Source organism: Peromyscus maniculatus, chromosome 7 (genome assembly GCF_049852395.1).
Source record: "Peromyscus maniculatus bairdii isolate BWxNUB_F1_BW_parent chromosome 7, HU_Pman_BW_mat_3.1, whole genome shotgun sequence".
Lineage (NCBI taxonomy): Eukaryota > Metazoa > Chordata > Mammalia > Rodentia > Cricetidae > Peromyscus > Peromyscus maniculatus.
This window is the reverse complement of record NC_134858.1, coordinates 34,528,680-34,549,713: the sequence shown is the minus strand read 5'-3', so window position 1 is coordinate 34,549,713 and position 21,034 is coordinate 34,528,680. Positions and strand designations below refer to the sequence as shown.

Genomic DNA, 21,034 nt, shown 5'->3' with positions numbered 1-21,034 from the left:
GAGGAGGCAAATGGGAGTCACACCCTTTGCACACCCGCCTTTGGGAGCAGCCCACAGAGTAGCTGCACTTGAGAAGGTAAAGGGGCCGGGCGGTGGTGGCGCACACCTTTAATCCCAGCACTCAGGAGGCAGAGGCAGGCGATCTCTGTGAGTTCAAGGCCAGCCTGGGCTACAGAGTGAGTTCCAGGACAGGCTCCAAAGCTACACAGAGAAACCCTGTCTTGAAAAACTGGGGGGGGGGGGGGAGGAAGGAAGGAAGGAAGGAAGGAAGGAAGGAAGGAAGGAAAGAAGGAAGAGAGAGAGAGAGAAAGAAAAGGTAAAGGGCTAATTTTCTGGCTGCCCTGGGGCCAGAGTAACAGGAGAGGGAAATGGAGGAGGTCTGCGGAATTGCTGGACGAGTGACCTCTATTTGGGCCGTCTTTTCTCACTCTGAGTCCCGTCTCTGCCAGAGGAGAATCTCTGGGGACCCTGGTGGATGGAGAGGTGGAGGAAGGAGATGGAAGAAACGTGTGATATGGACGAGGTAACTTCTTCTTCCTCTAACCCTCGTTTGTCTTGAGATCTGGGCTGGTTTTCTGAGAAGAAATAATAATCTAGAGATACTAACAAACACAGAGAAGGCAAGAGTGGAGAAAGACAAGCAGGAAAATAGGGAGGTTTTTAAAAGTTAATTTAAAAAACGAGAGAGAGAGAGAGAGAGAGAGAGAGAGAGAGAGAGAGAGAGAGAGAGAGAGAATGGAGAGAGGCGAGGCGAGATTCACAGAAGACAGACCAGAGACAGGGGCCAAGAATCCTAGAAGGACCGGCTTTCCTCCGTTTGTTCAGTCTCCAAACCCAGATGACAGGGATTAGGAATCAGCGGTGCCACGGGCTGCGCTGCCGCCTCCGCTTAGGGAACCCAGAGCAAATACGCCCTGATCCCCACATAAAGGGCCAATTAACTGTGCGGTCTCCGGAAACAAATCCGCTAACAGGGTGACAAGCCCCTAGACGCCACCGCCACCGGGCGGTGTGTTTGCCCAGAGGCCGGCCAGGAGCAAATCGGGGGATTAGGATGGGACAACATCTGCATGGTGAGGGGGTCTGCAGCCTTCCCAGCTCCTGAGCAAGGCCTTGTGCCCCGAAGTTAAATTTCTGTCCTGCTTGGCCTTCTGATGTGATGGAACCTGTGTGACCCGCCAGCAGGGTCAAAAGCAAAAGGTCCCTAGGACCCTGAACCTGAGAATCAGACCAGAGTAAGTAGCCCCATTCATCCTCAGCCTACGAGGGAACTGGTCTAGAATGGTGACGTCTTGTAATTGGCAAACATAGGACTCCAGCACACATCTGGTGCACCCCTTACCTCTCCTGCTGAACGTCTATCCCTTTAGTAGACCTATCTCAAGATCTACTCAGATTTGTCTTCGGTGGATGCACCAGGGACCCAGTTCAGCACCCACAGATGACACACTGGCATACCAGCTCCCAGGGCTCTGACTCGCGTGGGCCTACTGAGCGCCATCAACCCCCCACCACTTAGTTTGTCCCTCCTTGAGGTCTGGTTCTGGGCAGAGATGAGGACTCAGAGACACTCAGCATGCCAGAGTCCGGGCTCCATCCGGAGGAGAGTGGACTGTAGGAGCCTTGGGACAAACTTGCCAGTGGAACCACGCTTCTCTGCTCTTTGGCCTGCTTCCGGTTTGAAATCCGCCACAACTTCACCTTTGACCCTGGGGCCCTCGACTGAGTAGCTCACACTCTTGTGCGCCCTCTCCCAGCGCAGATGCCCTTCCTCGATGTTGTCACACAACTCAAGAGCAATCCAAAACTCATCACTACCCCAAGATGGGAAACCTAGGATCTCTTTCTCCGTATCCAACATCATTTCCAGTTTAGGAAAAGTGTGTGCAGGAAGGATCGTGAGCAAGGATGGTTGACTGGGACATCTCCGAGGTTTAAAAAAAAAAAAAAAAAAAAAAAAAAAAAAAACCAAAAAACCAAAAAACTAGAAAAGTCAGAACCAGATCGTTGGTTTTCTTGTCGCACCGCCCCCCACCCCCACCCCCGAGCGCCCAAGAATGACCTTCTGTTGTCTGGTTCCAGCAAGTTCGCATCCACCCGGTTTATTACACTTTGCTTCCTTTGCCCTAGACTTCTTGGTTCCACTTTTGGTCTCTTCAATTTTTTAAAAACTACTTCCCAAAACGTATCAGAGCAGAGCAACGCAGCACCATGCTAATAAGTGCGACCTGCCTGGCTTTCGGAGTCTTTTCCGGTTTTACACAGTTCTGAGCACCCGGCAGGAATTCTTGACTGGGGCGCCTGGAGCAAGACTCCAGGTCAAGTTGAGTCACCGTATTCCCTGGTCTCCTGGTGCCAAACCAGAGGGTTTGGGGAAAGCCTGGCGCGCACGCTGAGGCAAGGGGGTGATCCAGCGGTGGAATTCTCTTCCTCCCACTCCCAAGTATCCCAGCATCCTGCGCTCAGGTCTCCAAGCCCCAGGGTTTGGAAGGGACTGGAAGCTGGGACATTGAGAGCTCAACAGCGTCTGCTCTTCCAGTGCCTCAGTTTCCCCGACGTCCAAGAAAGGACGGAAGAGGGAAGAGCAGAGTCTGACAGAGCCTCAGTCCTCCTGTTGGATGCTTGGAGAAAGAGGAAAACTCTCCCACCAGGTTCAGAGCACCATCAGAGCGAGGAGCGTGGGGCGGGGACTCTAACTCGCGCGCTGCCCTGCTAGTGGCCGTTCTGGTGGAAGTGGGGGTATAGAGGGAGGCGGATTAAGCCCTTAATTACGGCATGATCCGAGTGGCACCTGCTTTCCGCCCGCCCAGCTCCCGGGGGACTCGGGCACTGGGGGGTGGAGAGGAGAACCAGCGAAGGAGGACAGCGCGCGCGGAGGCACGGCCGGTACCCAGGCACGCCTGCAGGACAGCGGCACCGTGGCTGCCGCAGCGCGCAGAGGTTGTGGAGGGGCTTACGGCTCCCGGCCCGTGGGTCCTCGACCCAGGGGCTGGGGTCCGAGCCCCACGCCCGGGACTCAGGCGGGCCGCGCCATGCTGCGCTACCTGCTTAAAACACTCCTGCAGATGAACTTGTTCGCCGACTCCCTGGCGGGGGACATCTCCAACTCCAGCGAGCTGCTCTTCGGCTTCAACTCCTCGCTGGCAGCGCTCAGCCCTAGCCTGCTGCCTCCTGGAGACCCCTCTCTCAATGGTGAGACTGTCTGATGGGGACCTGGCAATTTGGGGATGGGGAGAGAGGGCTGCGCGGAGGGGAGGACTGAATCGCTCCTTCCCTTAAGTCCCGGACCCAGGGGCGCCTATCAGGGCCCTCCTGGGAAGTGGGGTCCCGAAGGAGCACCTGGGTGGGGGTATCTGCCTGTGGTGGGGGGCTTCTGAGTCCCTTCCCCCCCATCTCGCCTACTACCCACCCACCACACCCACCCCAGGTGAGAGAACCGTGGTTGGTGACCGGCAAATTCCAAACTAAGAAAGTAGAGCGGAAGCGGGAGACACAGTCGCTAGCCGGTCAGAGCTAAACCGGCCACTAGGAGATCCACCCAAATAGCAGATGTCATTTCTAGGACTTGAAGTTTTCAAAAAACTCAGTGCCAGGGGGAAGAAAGCCCCAATTTTGTAGGTGTTTTGCTGCTGAGGGGACGGAGTCAGCGATCTTTTCAAGGAAACTTAGAGCTAAGTTTGCATCCCCGGTGAGACTCACAGCTGACCCATCCTGGCAGAGCGGCGGCGAGGTCGTTACCGCTAATTACGGTGATTAATAAATAACTTGAGACAGAGCTGCCTCCCTGAGCGCCGCAGGCAGGCGAGAGAGGCCCGATCGCGCCCCCTGCTGGCCACGTCAGGAACTCTCCCTCTGGGAAGCCACTGTCGAAGTTAGGGGGATCGGACTCCCTCTAGCCACCTCCACCTCTGTTGGGAACTTAAAGATAGAAATCAATCTCTCTCTCTCTCTCTCTCTCTCTCTCTCTCTCTCTCTCTCTCTCTCTCTCTCTCTCTCTCTCTCTCTCTCTCTCTCTCTCTCTCTCTCTCTCTCTCTCTCTCCTCTCCCCCTCCCTTTATTTCCCCCCCCCCTGTACTCAGGTGCGGGGGAGGAGCCCCAGAGCCCTATTTGCATGGTCATTAGCTATTCATTAGGCTGCTGTGGAAGCCTCTCTGGAGACCAGGAATGACAAGGAAGAAATTCCAGGGAAAGGGAGTCCGCAGCTGTGTCTGCAGGAATTAGGGGGAAAGGGTGGACCAGAAGGGTGTGGTATGTATGTATGGAAGGAGTTTGAAGAGCGTAGGGAATAGGCTGGCATTCCCCAGTCTTGCCTCCTTTGAGGAGTCCCAAGAGGTTAGGCAGAGTTATTTTCACTGATGTCCCAGAGTCAAGTTCCGCTCACCTTGGGGCTTTACATCAGACATCTCACTCAAGCGTGAAAAGCCAGTGAGAAATGTAGGTAAGATGTTGATAGCCACACACAGCCACTGGGAAAACGCTGTCATGGAGGGTGAAGAATGCCTGAGTGATTGCAAAACCAGTAGAGAGCAAAATCTTGGCAGCCGGGGACCTAAACGTACTTTCACTGCACATGAGAGGTTTGTGAAGTTGGGGTGAGGTGGGGTGGAAATCTAGGGCCTGGAGTCTCATTCCGATAGAGACTGTAGGAGCCATATTAAATTACTGGGGAGGAACAGATATTCAATAACAGCAAACTTGTTTTTCTTACTAATGCGCGGTAAATTTGTCATACTTTCCGATGTGCTTTGCATCCTTCGTGGGTTTTGGACTCCCACATTACATACAGATAAAGAAGTGAAATTCAGACACTTGAGCGTTTTCGGTTTTTGAGACCCGGACTAGACATGTAGCCCAGTCATCAGCCCTTGATCTCCTGATGCTTCCACACCCCACGCGTGGGTCACCACTGGGTTGAGGTTAAATAATTTGTCCAACTTATTACCTCTGGAAAGTGTCAAAATCTGAGATTCCAGCTCAGAGGATTTCAAAGCCAAAACCCAGGGGCTTCTCTCAATGGAGTGTTTCCAAATCCAGACTGGGATGGGATGGAGAAGAGAGAAGCGTGCGCAGCAGATTCCATCGGGAAGGCAGAGGACTGAGACTATTATTCTCTTCCATACGTGGGGAGAGAAACTGATCTTATCTTCAAGCGGTCAAATCAACTCTACCGGCACAGAGCCTGCACCCGCCACGGCCCAGCTTGCTCTACACCAGAACTCTTAAAAGGAAGGGCAGGAAACGAAAGCTAATCCCCCACTAGGCTAAGAACCAAGAGGTCCCTGAGGATCTTGGAACAGGGTAGGCGGGGTGGAGGCGAGAGAGAGGCACAGAACAGATGCGCCCAATAGTCCCTGGTTATTTAAGGACACTAGATTTGAGCAAGGCTGCAGCGCCCCCTATTGACAGAAGAGGGTTAGAAATCATTTCCAAAGGTCAGACTGAGAGCTCAGTGTTTGTATTTAACAATCCTGTATGGGCGGGAGTGAGGGTGGGGATACAAATGGGGGCGTGGCATGGGAGCATTTCCGGGTGGGGATGACACCTAGATCCCCACACTTGAGGCAGAAGATGAACTAGGTTCAGGACAGAGGTCTGGAGGCCAAGGGAGAGGCAGGGGCAGAATCTACAGATAAACTGACCCAAGAGGGCGAGGAGGGAGGGGCATTTCTTTTCTGTTTTTTAAACTGTGCTTTTCAGGAAAACCCACTCACATTTCTACTTCCACCACGTTTAATTTCTGTGACGTCACAGGATCCCCATAAATAAAAGTGAGATTACCTAGGGCCTCATGGCGTTCAAATTAAGAACCTTTTGTAGTCTTAGGCCCTTCTCTTAAATGAAGGACCCAGGACAATTCACCTTGTCCATTTCACCTATGGGTCCAGGGATCACTCAGAGGTTAATTCGGCGTCTGCTATATTACAACGTGCATGGCTGCTCACTGAGCAAGGATTATACGTGAAACAGTGTGTGACTGAAAACCAAACTGCCAAGGCACAGGTCCCTCACCAAGCCGAGGCTCAGCCATCCCCCACTTAACGCTTGTCAGGAAAGGAGGCGGGGATCTCAAGGAGGCCCAGAAAGCCTTCCTAGGAGGTTGTGCCCGGATCCCTCTATAGATTTGCCTATCTGAGGGCATTTCGGTTCCAGGCTAAGATGATAACAGAGCCTACGTGGGGGGCGGGGGAGGGGTGGGGGTGGAGGAGATGGGCGGATACGGATGGCACTCCAGCAGAGGAGCATGGGAGATGGGCAAGGCAGAGAGAGGGCTCCATTACCCTCCAGAGCCTTGGTCTCCTCCCACCCCCCCGCCCAGTTGCCTTGCCTGGGCATCTTGAGCCACCTCCTTCTCCAGGGTCAAGAGTTGGGCCGGAAGATGCCATGCCGCGCATCGTGGAGCAGCCGCCAGATCTGCTGGTTTCCAGGGGCGAGCCGGCCACGCTGCCCTGTCGCGCTGAAGGCCGGCCTCGACCCAACATCGAGTGGTACAAGAACGGGGCGCGCGTGGCCACGGCACGCGAGGATCCGCGCGCTCACCGCCTGCTGCTGCCCAGCGGCGCCCTCTTCTTCCCCCGCATCGTGCACGGGCGCCGCTCGCGGCCCGACGAGGGTGTCTACACCTGTGTGGCTCGCAACTACCTGGGAGCAGCGGCCAGCAGAAATGCCTCTCTGGAAGTAGCCGGTGAGAGAGTCCGGTCAGCTAATGCTTCTAGAATCTGGGGCAGGCCGGAAAGGGCCTTCAAACCATTCAACATCTTTTTAAAAACAGAGACCTTTGGTCTCTAACGCCAAACGCTGACCATGGAGGAGGAAGTGGGGTTGACTTGGTATTTCAGAACTCCAGGTCGACTGTGACCCACTCTCCTCCGAGACAGTTGTATCACACCGCCCTGTTTACTCTTCTGACCTTTCTCCACATGGCCCCTTCCCTTTTCTCAGTCCTCCGTGATGATTTCCGGCAATCGCCTGGGAACGTGGTGGTGGCGGTGGGGGAGCCCGCAGTAATGGAATGTGTGCCCCCTAAGGGCCACCCAGAGCCTTTGGTGACCTGGAAGAAGGGCAGTGCTAAGCTTAAGGAAGAGGAGGGCAGGATCACGGTGAGTGTGTGTGTGTGTGTGTGTGTGTGTGTGTGTGTGTGTGTGTGTACATGCATGTGCATGTAGGAATGAGTCTGGGACATGTCTTAAAGGAGGAAGTCTTGAATTTAAGGGTCTTGAGACCTGGGGAGAATGTCTTGGTCTTGTCCAGTGGAGGATAGGGTGGAACTGAGGTAAGAAAAGCCGAAAGGGCTGGATGTGGTGACCCATGCCTCTAATCCCAGCACTTGAGAGGCAGAGGCAGGCAGATCCTTGAGTTCGAGACCAGTTGGTCTACAAAGGGAATTCCAGGACAGCCAGAACTACACAGAGAAACCCTGTCTGGACCCTCCCCCACCCCACTAAAACAAGTGGAGAGGGAACACCATAAGGCCCCAGAGACTCCATATCTGACACATGAGCCAACCTCACTGGTTTTCTCCACTGGCTTATTATGAGAACCAAATGAATTATATGTGCACACGCGCACACGCATTCTGATGGCTGTAAAGGACCAATGTTACCATTGTATTCTCCAGATACGTGGAGGAAAGCTGATGATGTCACACACATTCAAGAGTGATGCGGGGATGTATATGTGTGTGGCCTCCAACATGGCTGGAGAGCGAGAAAGCGGGGCAGCTGAACTCGTGGTCCTGGGTAGGCACCCGGCACTCTGGAGTTATGGGAGCGGGAGTAACCCAGGAAGCAAGCAGCTGTGCAGAACCCCTGACAGTCCAATGGCTCCCACTCTGTAGAGCGTCCCTCATTTCTGCGTAGACCAATGAACCGGGTCGTCCTGGCTGACGCCCCTGTGAATTTCCTGTGTGAGGTGCGGGGAGATCCCCAGCCCAGTTTACGCTGGCGCAAGGATGATGGTGAACTGCCCACTGGCAGGTGAGAAGCCCCTTCCTTCCGACAGCAGGGGGACCCAAGGAGCCACAGACCCCACCTGGCCCTAGCACAGAGAAATCTATTTCCCAGAGCTAGCGGTTCCTGCCCAAACTTATTTCACACAGTGGGTACCCTCTTGTGTACCCGTTGAGTCCCGCCTTGCCTATCTTGACACTGGTGTTTGTCCTGGGGGAGAGAGAAGGCGTTTGTAGCTGTGGCCAACCCAGCTTGGGGTGGGGAGTGGAGCAGGTATGAGATTCGGAGTGACCACAGCCTTTGGATCGGCCGAGTGAGTCCTGAAGACGAGGGCACTTACACCTGCGTGGCAGAGAACAGTGTGGGCCGTGTGGAGGCATCTGGCTCCCTCAGTGTTCACGGTGAGGGCTCCTCCTGGGACAGCTTCCAGGGGTGATATGGGGGGCGGTGGTGAAGGAGAATGGGGAGGAAGCGCAGAACAGGAGGTGTGGATAGATCACTTGAGATTTCGGGAGGGAGGAAGAAGATGAAGCCAAAGAGATGAGCAAGGGATGGCTCTGTTAAGCCAGCTGTGGACTGAGTTCCTGTTCCTTTATTTTTCTCTCCTTCCCAGTCCCACCCCAGTTTGTGACTCAGCCCCAGGACCAGACAGCAGCTCCTGGAGAAAATGTGTCTTTCCAGTGTGAGACCAAAGGAAACCCCCCACCTGCCATCTTCTGGCAGAAGGAAGGGAGCCAAGTAGGTAACCCCTTCTAAAACTCTAAGCAATTTTTTTTTTCTTTCTGGATCTTTCTCTCCCACAACTTTCTGCAAACTTCTCTCTCAGCTTCTTCTCCCAGAAACTCTTGTAGGTTACTTGGAGGAGTAAATAAATAAATAAATAAACAGACAAACAGATTAATTAATTAATTAATTAATTAGTTAATTAAAAAGGCCCAGGGCATTTCAATAATACCGTAGCGACATATTAGAGGGTGCAGAACAGTCCTGAGTGGCAGTTTCTGAGAGAATCTTTATGTGTTGATGAATGTTGTCTTGAGAGTAAAGAAATCTAGCTAGGTTTCTCCTCCCCCAGACCTTCTGGACCTTGGCTTTTGGACATGAAAACTGCCCTGGAAACCAAGTATTGAAGGAATTAAAGCTGCTTAGGGTAGATTCGGCGCTCCATTTATTGCTCCTTCCAGCAGGGGGAGCTCACAGCCATCTCCTTTCTACCTAGTGAACAAATCCAGATCACACTTCCCAAAAGAACGGAAGTTGCAGACTAAGTGACTTTCTCTAAGGGAAGAACGGGACTGGGCCGCTAGGACACAGGGTCAGTACAGTAAATCTGATTATCCCACACAACAGGAAAACTACAGGATTTCTGTCTCCAGTTCTTGTGTCTGCTGCATTTTAATTAGGTCCTCATGGGAATGAGAATGGTGATGGGAGGAGGAAGGAGGAGGAGGAGGTTAGTCAGAGCCTCAGCCTAGTCTGTTTGTCCTTTCCACGTGTCTATCTAAAGTAAAATATTAAGCCAGAAAATATTTAACATTTATCACAGTGTTTTATAAAACTTTCATATGATTCCTTCATTTCTACCTACTGAGTATGACCCCTGAGCCTTGAGAGTCCAATTTGGGGAAACTGGGGCTCATAAAGATGTAATGACCCAGAGATTTTATTTTAGTTGTGGTAGATTAGTTGGTTCATTTTTTAAAATTTTCTTTTTTTCAAGTTTTATTTTATGCACCTGCATGTATGTCTGTGTGAGGGTGCCGTAAGTCCTATGTAACAGATCCCCTAGAACTGGAGTTACAGACAGCTGTGAGCTACCATGCAGATGCTGGGAACTGAACCCGAGTCCTCTAAAAGAGCAGCCAGTGTTCTTAACTGCTGAGCCATCTCCCCAGACCCCAGGTGGTTCATTTTCTGAGCTAAGGCTGGTCTCTAACTTGTGATTCTCCTGCCTTATCTCAGGGCTTTAGCTCCTTAGAGTTTCTTAACCAGTAAGTCACAGCGCTGGGACATGGGCCCCAAGATCTTGTAAGGAATGTCCACCATTTTTATGAGTTGGCCTAACTAATTTGGCCAGGGTCATGTCAATGGCTGGAAGTAGAGAGCAAACTAGAAACTTAGATCTCTTCCTGTAACCCATTCCTTATCTTACTTCCTTGCTCTATCCCAGGTCCTGCTTTTCCCTAGTCAGTCACTCCAGCCGGTGGGACGCCTCTCAGTCTCTCCAAGAGGCCAGCTCAACATCTCTGAAGTACAGATCGGGGATGCTGGCTACTACGTGTGCCAGGCTGTCAGTGTGGCTGGTAGCATCCTGACCAAGGCCCTGTTAGAGATAAAAGGAGGTATGTATCCATGGAGAGAAGGATGGACACATGGTCTGCAAAGACATTGTTTAAAGAGACATGTTTCTCTTGGATGCTGATCAATGTGTCTGAAAGGGAATGGGGCATGCTCCTGAGGGATGTCCTTGATGTTTGGAAACTAGCAGCAGAATGGTCCTAGGCAGAGACTAAATAATTCTCAAAGCCATCTTGGGTAGCAAGGAGAGAGGGATGAGATGATGAAACAAATAAGGCAGAAGGACAAAGGGCTGGCTTCCTGACCCAAGTTCTTCCTCCCTCAGCTTCTGTGGATGGGCTGCCTCCCGTCATCCTCCAGGGACCCGCCAACCAGACGCTGGTACTTGGCTCTTCTGTGTGGCTGCCATGCAGAGTGACTGGAAACCCTCAGCCCAGTGTCCAGTGGAAGAAGGACGAGAGGTGGCTGCAGGGGGATGACTCCCAGTTCAACTTAATGGACAATGGCACTCTATACATCGCCAGTGTACAGGTGAGAGTCACCCCTAGGGCCCTCATAACTGAGAACAGCTAGCTGGTCCACATTCCAACTCTAGTAAGTACCAACTAGGCATCTAATCCATTTCTACCTCTCTGCTCTCTCAGACTTCCTAAAGTATCCAGCATCTTCCTCATCCTTCTGTAACCTGCCTCTCCACCCCTTCACCCTACCCTGCTCCACTCCCAGTGGGCCAGCACTCTACCTTCCCCTACAGGAGATGGACATGGGTTTCTACAGCTGTGTGGCCAAGAATTCCATAGGGGAGGCCACATGGAACAGCTGGCTTAGGAAGCGAGGTAAGTTGGTCCATCACTCTCCAGTCTCACCAGCAGCTTTCTCCAAATCTGCTTAAAAAAATAGTCACTGTCTCCTAAGCCCCAGGGCTGATTTTATCTTCCAAATGCCATGACCACGTTGGTGGGGATGAGGATGGACTGATGCACTTGGGAGGCAGATGTGAGTCTGGGTCAGTATACTGTGTTACCTCATAACCGTCACCACAGCCAGAGCATCACCGCTTCTCTAGGAAGGAGGCAGGTCACACTCCCTTTCCTCCTCTGTCTAGCTAATGATTTTTTATCACTGCAGAAGATTGGGGAACATCACCAGGTCCTGCAACTGAACCCAGTAACCCTCCAGGGCCTCCCTCACAGCCAGTAGTCACAGAGGTAACCAAGAACAGCATCACCTTGACCTGGAAGCCCAATCCACTGTCTGGGGCCACAGCTACCTCTTATGTGATAGAGGCCTTCAGGTATGGAGACAAGTGTGTGTGTGTGTGTGTGTGTGTGTGTGTGTGTGTGTGTGTGTGTGTGTGTGTGTGTGTGTATGCTTGCAAGTGTACATGCACATATGTCCATGTGCACACAGATGTCCATGTGCACACAGAGGCTACAGCGTAGTGTCAAGTGACCTTCCTTGCGTTCTGTGAGACAAAGTCTTTCTCTAAACTCGAGTCCCATTACTTGGTTAGACAGGTTGAGCAGTCATCTCTGGGGATCTGCCTGTCTCTACCCTCCTTCCCCTGGTTTTTAGGTGGGTGCGTGGGATCCGAACTCAGGTCTTCATGATCACTCAGCAGGCACTTTACCAATTGAGTCATCTCCTCAGGCCCATGGAGACAATTTTGAATATAAACCTGGAGACTTAAAAAGAGGGGTTCCCATGTCCTTAGGGCCTTTGCTATTTTGGGAGAGTAATTCCCTAGTGCCCTCTCCCAAGGTAAGGAGGTAGTAGGATTCCACAGAGAATGGGTGAGGTTAAGTAGACAAGCTGGGGACTCCTGGCTCAGACAGTCCTGTCATCTTGTTCCCCTTGTAGCCAAGCAGCTGGCAACACATGGCGGACCGTGGCAGATGGGGTGCAGCTGGAAACACACACCGTCAGTGGCCTGCAGCCCAACACCATCTACCTGTTCCTAGTGCGAGCTGTCGGAGCCTGGGGCCTGAGTGAACCCAGCCCTGTCTCTGAGCCTGTTCAAACCCAGGGTAAGGTCAGCGACCTTATGGGTGTGGGTAGGACATGAGTTAACAACAAAAAGTGCCTTCCCATCCAAACCACAGAACGGTGGCAGTTCACAGGGTTTTCTTTTGATGAGCCAAGTCTATGCTGATGGCCCAGACGACAACAGGAAGTCATGGTTCTCTCTCATAGAGAGGTCCCAAGAGGGGAAGGGGGGGAAGACGATAGAGGGAATAGTCATTATCTCAGTAGCTCTCTCACTGTGTAGTCAGCCATATGTAGTACAGACTGTTAAGGCTAAAAAGGACATGGGAGAATCAAGTGCATATTAGAGGCCTTTAAAGAATGCACACACACACACACACACACACACACACACACACACACACACACACACAGAGTTCACATTAGCTGCTTCCCCAGGTCACCTCTGGAAAGCTCCCCTAACCTGCTTGTGCTCTGCTGCATTGCACTGGTACAGCCTGTGTGAGCCAGGCAGAGATAGAATACAGACTCGGCTGTAGTACAGCTGTCTGGCCTCTGGTGGCTCCTGCCGACTGGGCTCTTTGTCAGCAGGCAGCAGCCTATCCAGGCCGGTGGAGGACCCATGGAGAGGCCAGCGAGGGCTAGCTGAAGTGGCTGTGCGCATGCAGGAGCCCATAGTCCTCGGGCCCGGAACTCTGCAGGTGTCCTGGACTGTGAGTATGGCATCGCGATGTGGCTAAAGATGAGAATGAGGATGATGGGGGACATGAGGGCATCTGAGAGGGAGTGTGGGAGAGCAGGAGCGTAGGGGAAGGCAGGAGGAGTGGAGTAGGAGCTGGGCCTGGAAGTCCTGTGTGGCCGCAGCCTCCCCTGGCCCTGGTACACACTTTGTCCCGTCTCCTATAGGTGGATGGCCCAGTGGAGCTGGTGCAAGGTTTCCGTGTGTCTTGGAGAGCTGCAGGCCTCGACCAGGGAAGCTGGACAGTGCTGGACCTACAGACTCCACAAAAGCAAAGTACTGTGCTAAGAGGACTCCCCCCGGGGACCCAAATCCAGATCAAGGTGCAAGTCCAAGGCCAGGAGGGGCTGGGGGCTGAAAGCCCTATTGTGACCAGGAGCGTTCCTGAGGAGGGTAAGGAAGGCTTCAGAGTGATGTATAGACTGGAGAGGAGGGGGCGGGGATTTGAACAGCAAGGTGTCTGGGTGGGAAGGGAGGAGGATGCCTTTTTGTTTCCTCGTGTAAGAGCAGGGAGGGTGACACTTGGGGGCAGCTTGCAATGACGGACTATGTCCTTCTTCTTACCATGCTCCACCCTGGGCTAGCCCCCAGTGGCCCCCCTCGGGGAGTGGCTGTGGCCTTGGGGGGTAATGGCAACAGCAGTATCACTGTGTCCTGGGAGCCTCCGCTTCCCTCCCAGCAAAATGGGGTCATCATTGAATACCAGGTACAGGGTTTGGCTGGAGGCTGGGTGAGGTGGCCGGGGACTGAGGATGTGGGTGTGGGAAGGGAGACGTAGGGACTAAAGTTAGCATGGAGGGAGCCTAGAGCTGGCTTTGGGTTTGGGAAAAAGGAAGAGGGTTCAAAGCATTGTGTCCAGGGCTGAGTTCCCCCTCACTGGAGCCTCAAGTTTCTCCAGGGGGCCTAAATCCAGCTCCTGACCACACTCATATCCCGGTCTCCCTAGATCTGGTGCCTGGGTAACGAAAGTCGCTTCCACCTCAATCGATCTGCAGCAGGCTGGGCACGCTCCGTGATGTTCCAGGGACTGCTACCAGGCCTGCTCTATCGAACCCTGGTGGCAGCAGCTACCAGCGCTGGCGTGGGCGTGGCCAGTGCCCCGGTGCTGGTACAGCTGCGTGAGTCCAGTGGTGGGCGCGGGAGAGCAGGGGTAGAGAACTTCTGGGGAAGCCGAGAGTGGCACTCGGGAGACAGAGGCAGGTGCAGGATCTCTGTGAGTTCGAGGCCAGCCTGGTCTACATAGCGAGCTCCAGGCCAGCCAAGGAGACATAGTGAGAGCCTGTCTCTAAATACATAAGAAAAATTAAACAATGAAAAAGTTAAAGTTAATAGGAAATAATCTGGGGGCAATACTGGGGTAGCTGGGTTTACGGGTCCAGAATGGCGCCTTCCGAGCCGCTGGGTTTCGGGCTCGTCTCCTTTCATCTCTCTGACCCCCCTCCCCCGCCCCCAGCGTCCCCTCCGGCAGCGGAGCCCGGGCCCGAGGTCAGCGAGGGGCTGGGAGAACGGCTGGCTAGGGTGCTGCGGGAGCCCGCCTTCCTGGCTGGCAGCAGCGCGGCCTGCGGGGCGCTGCTGCTCGGGTTCTGCACTGCCATCTACCGGCGCCAGAAGCAGCGCAAAGAGCTCAGTCACTACACCGGTGAGAGCCACGCCTCCCTCTGTGTGGGAGGGGCTTCACGGAGGGGCGGGGCCTCCGAGGGGCTGGTGGGCGGGGCCTGAGGAGGGGCCCCAGGGAGCATCCTCCCCATTCTCCCCCGGTTGGGAGCGCAAAAAGTCGGGGAGAGCCAGGCTGGGAAATGAAAGGGCCCCGATTTGAGCAGGTGGGGCTAGATTAACACTGGGACGCAGGTTTCGCAGCTCAACCTTAGTAAACAAGAAAGTACGTTGGAGTCGGGGGCGGGGCGGGGCGTGACACGGGGGTTGTGACCTCTTAATGGCTAGAGGGGCCGGCTCAAAGATCTACTCTTTAATAAAAGCAGAGAGATGACAAAAATTTCCGAGGTCAGGGATTTTCAATGTTGGCTGCATGTAGGAATCACTTGGGAAAACTTCAGAAAAAAAAAATATGAGAATGAAGCCCGATGTGGCACCCTGGGACAGGGGCTGGCGGAGGCAGGAGGATCGGGAGTTCAAGGCTATCTTTGGCTACATAGTGTTCAAGGCCAGTCTGGGCTACCTGAGACCTTTTCTCAAAAGGAAAAAGAGAGAGACTCGAGTCCCGTTCCAAGAAATTAGTATTAAATTGGTTCAGTGTGCAGCGCGCATAGCCTTGGGACCAGGACCAAGGAGTGGACCAACACCCGGGGCTCCCAACCACTCACCCCATTTCCCTCTTCTTTTTCCTACGGGTTCCTTTTCGGAAGCCTCCTTTGCCTACACGCCTGCAGGTGAGCATCTCTACTCTCTGGGGTTCCGAACCCCAGTAACGAGCTCTTCTCTTACCACTGTTCCCCTTCATCTTTCCCAGTGTCCTTTCCACACTCAGAGGGCCTTTCTGGAGCCAGTTCCAGGTAATTCTTGCGACCGTTCTAACGAGAATTGTTTCTACAGAGAGAGTGCCCCCTCCTCTCCAGGCCTGACCATCTCTCCATGTTCAGCCTCTCCCGGTTCCTGCCCCTAACCATCATTCCTGTCCTGTGACTCTTGGTTCCTGCCACCTTCCTCCTTTTGCTGGCCTCTTTTGGCTCCCCATTCCCAATATTCACCTGTTCCCCCCTCAGGCCACCCATGGGCCTCGGCCCTGCTGCCTACCCATGGCTGGCAGACTCCTGGCCCCATCCATCTCGAAGTCCCTCAGCTCAGGAACCCCGGGGAAGCTGCTGCCCCAGCAATCCTGACCCAGATGATAGATACTACAACGGTGAGGAACTCGACTCCCTTAAGGGCACACTTACCCCATCCCCCATCCCCAAGACCCAGCCCTCCCCCTTCTTACTCTGACAGTCTCCTGGGGCAAACTGAAGGCTCTGAGGAAGCCTGGTCTTCCCAAGGCTGCTTAGTCCTTGAAGGACTGGGGAAGGAATCTTGGGCTCGAGTCATAGAACGGCTGTCAGACCTTAACCTTGGCCTTGGTTTGACGTGCCAGATTTGGGGTCGGGAGTCCGGGGCAGGGGGAGGAAGTTGATCCCATGGAATCTTCTTCTGCCTTCCATTTTCTGTTGTCCCCTGTGTATGTGTGTCTGCCTCCTCCCCTGGGCCTCCCTCTTTCTCCTCCTCAGAAGCAGGAATCTCACTGTACTTGGCTCAGACTGCCCGGGGTGCCAATGCCCCTGGTGAGGGTCCTGTCTACAGCACCATTGACCCGGTAGGGGAAGAGCTGCAGACCTTCCATGGAGGGTTCCCTCAACATTCTTCTGGGGACCCAAGCACCTGGAGCCAGTATGCTCCTCCTGAGTGGAGTGAGGGGGACAGTGGTATGACCCCAGTTCTTCACCTCCCCATTTTAACCCTATCCACAATCTCCTCCATCCTCTGGCACCTGACCTATCACTTCCTCTGACCTGTTGCCTCATCTCTGGCTCTTTCCTGCATGCCTCTGGTGTGCCCCTTTCTCCTTTCCTCAGGAGCCAGGGGGGGCAAAGTGAAGATTCTGGGCAAACCTGTGCAGATGCCCTCTCTGAGCTGGCCAGAAGCCCTGCCACCACCTCCCCCTTCCTGCGAACTAAGCTGTCCAGAGGGGCCCGAGGAAGAGCTCAAGGGCAGGTAATGATACCGCGAGCTGCAGGTGCACCTCACATATAGATCAGCCCAGAACTTCCTAGAGCAGGAGGTGGACAGAGATGCTATCAGGGTGTGTGTGTGTGTGTGTGTGTGTGTGTGTGTGTGTGTGTGTGTGTGTGTGAGAGAGAGAGAGAGAGAGAGAGAGAGAGAGAGAGAGAGAGAGAGAGAGAAGCTACTCAGACCTTCACTTCTCATCTGCCTTTTCCACCCCAGTTCAGACCCGGAAGAGTGGTGCCCACCAGTGCCTGAGAAAACCCACTTGACTGAGTCGAACTCCAGTGGAGCGTGCCTGGTGGCTCCACCCCCAGGGGAAACGCCTTCCCCTACCTCTTCTTATGGGCAGCAGTCCACGGCCACTCTTACCCCTTCACCTCCTGATCCTCCCCAGCCCCCTACTGATATCCCCCATCTCCAACAGATGCCCAGGTAAGGAGGTGTAGAATTCCCCGCACATTATAGATCCTCAGTATGTATTTATTCAGTGGATGAGTGGGTGGGTGTGTGGGTGGATAGATAGGTGAAGAGGGTTCGTGGTCTCAAGTGAAAGCGTGATATGGAGAGGAAGGTGAAGTCTGACGGAACTCTCACGCATCTTTCAGGCTGCCTCTCTTTGGAGCCGGTCTGCAGACTTCCAAGGCATTGCATACAAACATGGATGTCCTCATGCTTCCCTAGTGTGAGGCCTTGTGGTGGACAGTAATCATATCTTGACTATGAGCAGCGGGCTGGAGCACACAGTGCAATGCCTGACACCGAGTAGGCTCTGGGTTTTCGGGAGTGAGTGAGTGCTGAGCCCTTCTGTCTTTGCAGGAGGGCGCCGCTTGGGCCAAGTTCTCCTCTCAGTGTATCCCAGCCCGCTCTGAGTAGCCATGAGGGGAGGCCTGGCGGCCTGGGTGCCGGGCCCACAGCCTCCTATCACCTCAGCGGCAGCCCTGTCCCTAGCGTGGCCAGCAGTGCCCCAGGTGAGTCTGCTGACACTGGCTCCCACATCACTGTACCCCCTCAGAGCTCGTTGGCCCTTTACCTTCAACCCCCTTTCTCAGTGCCCGCCCCGCACCTGCACCTCCCTTCAGTCTCCTGATCCTACAGGGAGAACCCGCCAGGTGACTGGAGAGATGACCCCCCCACTCCATGGACACCGTGCCCGAATCCGGAAGAAACCCAAGGCTCTTCCTTACCGAAGGGAGCACAGTCCTGGGGGTGAGGGGAGCCCCGGGCCTGGGGGATGGTGACAGTCAGTAGAGGGAATGGGCAGGAAACCAAGGAGAATGGAGTAGGTGACACCAAACCTCGGGTCATTGTCTTGCCTCCCAGGATCGGGGATGGGGTAGGAGGTGTATTCGGGTCGGGAGAAGCAGGGGGTCTCTGCTGAAAACAGGTTTCTCCCCAGACTTGCCCCCACCACCCTTGCCCCCACCAGAGGAAGAAACGAGCTGGCCCTTGGGGCTGAGAGCGGCGGGCAGCACGTCTTCCTTAGAGCGAGAGAGGAGAGTGGTACAGGCCGGGCCCTACCACGCTGGGCCCCACCCAGACGGTAAGCAGAGCCAGGGCAGTGGGAGGCACTGGATGCTCACAGGAGTCCCGAGGGTCCCCAGCTCACCGGCTACCGTCAGCTGGATTAACGCATCTGGTCAACATCTGATGTTGACTCTTGTATCTCACACTCTCTAAGCCAAAGTCCTCGGAGTCCCCAAGATTATTCCCCGCTCCCCGGGACTGAAGCTGAGGATGAGGAAAAAGTGGGGTCTGGGTGGTGTCCTCGCTTCCCTAAGTTCTCGGTGCGCTCTAGTCCCTCACATGTGTCTGAATCCCTGTCGTGTCAAGGTCATGGGTTAGGCCTTCTGCTTCTCTTTAACCGTTACTCAGCCTGTCAGAGCCTAATGCCCGGCCCTCAGTCATTCCCTAGAGCTGGGGGAGAGCACAGGGTGGCCCGTGGACACGAGCAGTGACAGTCTGCTTCCCTCCACGGACCCAGCTGCACTTCTGGGCTGTGCTGCAGAAGACGCCTGGCTCCCATACGGCAGACCGAGCTTCCTGAGCCACGGCCAGGGCACCAGCACCTGCAACACCGCTGGCAGCAATTCTTCCAGGGGTTCCAGCAGCTCTCGAGGTTCTCGGGGCTCTCGGGGCCCTGGACGCAGCCGGAGCCGGAGCCGGAGCCAGAGCCAGAGGCCAGGACAGAAACGGCGAGAGGTGGGGACCGGACGTCATAAAGGAACAGAGCAGAGGGCTGGGAGTGTAGGCCAAGGGGAAATGGGCAATAAATAGTGAAGGGATTGCAGAGGAGATCAAACAGAGAGGGCCCAAAGGTGGTTGGAAGGAAGGAATCCTTGAGAAGAAAAGACAAGGGGTAAGGGCACAGGGACACACAAGAGTGGAGCCTCGGTATGCCATAGAAGTGGATCAGAGGAAAGACTGATCCCTGACGTGTGGCCTGTCACAAAATAGCATTGCTCCCCGCACCATATCCCTTTCTCCGTAGGAACCAAGATGACCCTTCATGAAGCAGGAGCTTATTGAAAGTTCCACAGGGAAAGGGTGGGAACCCCTTCCCTGGCCAACAGGGAAGTGCGAGCCAAGAGGAGCAAGGATGAGGCTGGCTGCCTTTCCTCCCAGCAATGATGCTTGTGACTCACAGAAGCCCACTGTCTTCGACAGCTTTAGTTGTCTCGGGAGCCAGAGAATGTGCTCTTTCTCTTCCATCTTTTTCTGACTGAGATATGTTTGTATAAAAGGGAAAAAAAAAAGTGTCCGATCTGAGCCCTGGGCCCTGCTTGTCTGTTTTATGCAGTATTGTGAGCAGAGCAGGCCGTAAAGGTCTGTAGATCAACACACACACTGATAGCTGCTGCATCTTTTTGAACTTGTGTCAAAATTCACAAGATGAGGACAGATGACAAGTGACACTGGCCTGGCCTGCTTCCCAGAGGAACTGAAGCCACTGTCCACCAGTGCGTTAGTTCACTATCCATTGGCATACAAACAGCTTAAGGGAGGAGAGGTATACTTGGGCTCGTTTTTTCAGGACTGAGCCCATGGTTGGCTGGATTCTGTTGTTGTGGCTGTGGTGAGGCAGAGCATCATGGTGGAGCAGAGCTGCCCACCTCATAACAGCCAGGAAGCAGGAAGAAGCATACAAGAAGCAGTCACGGCAAGACAAGTCTTTCAAAGACATGATCCCAGTGACTTCCTCCAGCCATATCATACCTCCTAGCAGCCCATAGATCAGTGGTTCTCAATCTTCCTAGTGCTGTGACCCTTTAATACAGTTCTTCATGTTGTGGTGACCCACCTCCAACCATAAAATTATTTTAGTTGTTATTTCATAACTGTAATTTTTTTTAAAGATTATTTATTATGTATACAACATGTATGACTGCAGGCCAGAAGAGGGCGCCAGATCTCATTACAGATGGTTGTGAGCCATCATGTGGTTGCTGGGAATTGAACTCAGGACCTCTGGAAGAGCAGTCGGTGCTCTTAACCACTGAGCCATCTCTCCAGCCCTCATAACTGTAATTTTACTACGTTATGAATCATGATGTAAATATCTGATATGTAGGATGATCTTGGGTGACCTCAAAGGGACCTCCACCCACAGATTGAGAACCACTGCCATAGATGAAGTTAGTGCCTTCATGATCCAGTCACCTCTCGTAGTAACAGCAGCTAAAGTACAGTCCTTCCCCATACAGGCCTGTCGGAGAGATGTTTTGTGTCTAAACCATAATACCCTGTCACAACTATAGGGATATTCGAATAGCCAACACATAGATCATTGTCACACCTTCAGAGAACTGGCCAAGTTCTTTGGTGCCCTCTTCCAGGGCCTGTCTACCCTTCTGTAAGTGAACACTTACCTCACAATAAATCTAAGTTAAGAAAAACAAACCCAAAGAGAGCCAGTATGGTGGGATTTGCCTGTAATCCTAGCACTCAACAGGGGAAGGCAGGAAGATAAGGAGTTCAAGGCCAGTCTCAGCTGTATAGCAAGTTTGAGGTTGGCCTGGACTATGTGAAACCTTGTCTCCAACAAAACGAAATAGTGTGTGAATGAAATCATCCCAGTCAAGAAGGAAGTGCGTGCTTCCGCCCGGCCCCAGGCTCCTTCACAGACGGTGTCTGCGAAGGGAACCTCTGGACTCCACTGCATGTAGAGCTGGTCATAGACTATGTCACAGCTGCTGTCACTCTCCCCCCGCAGCTGGCACACGTGGTCACTGCTTGAAGTCCCCCTTGCTTCTTGCCTGCTCCATCCTCTGTGCTCTAGATAGCTTGGACCTTGAAAGCCACGGCCTTGCCCTCCACTTTGACCTGAATATTATGTGTGCAAATTCCCTTTCTC

At 53.7% G+C, this 21,034-nt stretch overlaps 1 protein-coding gene across 3 annotated transcripts; it reads left to right on the top strand.

The window, feature by feature from the left end:
- The first annotated feature begins 2,588 nt into the window (after positions 1–2,588).
- On the top strand, positions 2,589–19,449 carry Robo3 (roundabout guidance receptor 3). 3 transcript variants are annotated; one of them, XM_016009466.3, is made up of 28 exons: positions 2,589–3,192; positions 6,356–6,682; positions 6,940–7,097; positions 7,616–7,736; positions 7,835–7,973; positions 8,220–8,347; positions 8,560–8,684; positions 10,117–10,288; positions 10,570–10,775; positions 10,999–11,080; positions 11,373–11,538; positions 12,105–12,271; positions 12,822–12,943; positions 13,137–13,362; positions 13,554–13,675; positions 13,916–14,087; positions 14,423–14,608; positions 15,333–15,356; positions 15,437–15,479; positions 15,690–15,829; positions 16,188–16,382; positions 16,533–16,671; positions 16,903–17,115; positions 17,500–17,651; positions 17,779–17,889; positions 18,080–18,223; positions 18,665–18,882; positions 19,172–19,449. In XM_016009466.3, exons 1-28 carry the CDS (start codon positions 3,033–3,035, stop codon positions 19,181–19,183), a joined length of 4,170 nt encoding a protein of 1,389 aa, XP_015864952.1. In that variant the 5' UTR covers positions 2,589–3,032; the 3' UTR covers positions 19,184–19,449. The 3 variants fall into 3 exon arrangements, with proteins under 3 accessions (XP_015864952.1, XP_076432147.1, XP_076432146.1); XM_076576032.1 differs by lacking the exon at positions 2,589–3,192 and having other exon boundaries at positions 6,313–6,682; positions 18,110–18,223; XM_076576031.1 differs by lacking the exon at positions 2,589–3,192 and having other exon boundaries at positions 6,316–6,682.
- Positions 19,450–21,034: the final 1,585 nt, after the last annotated feature.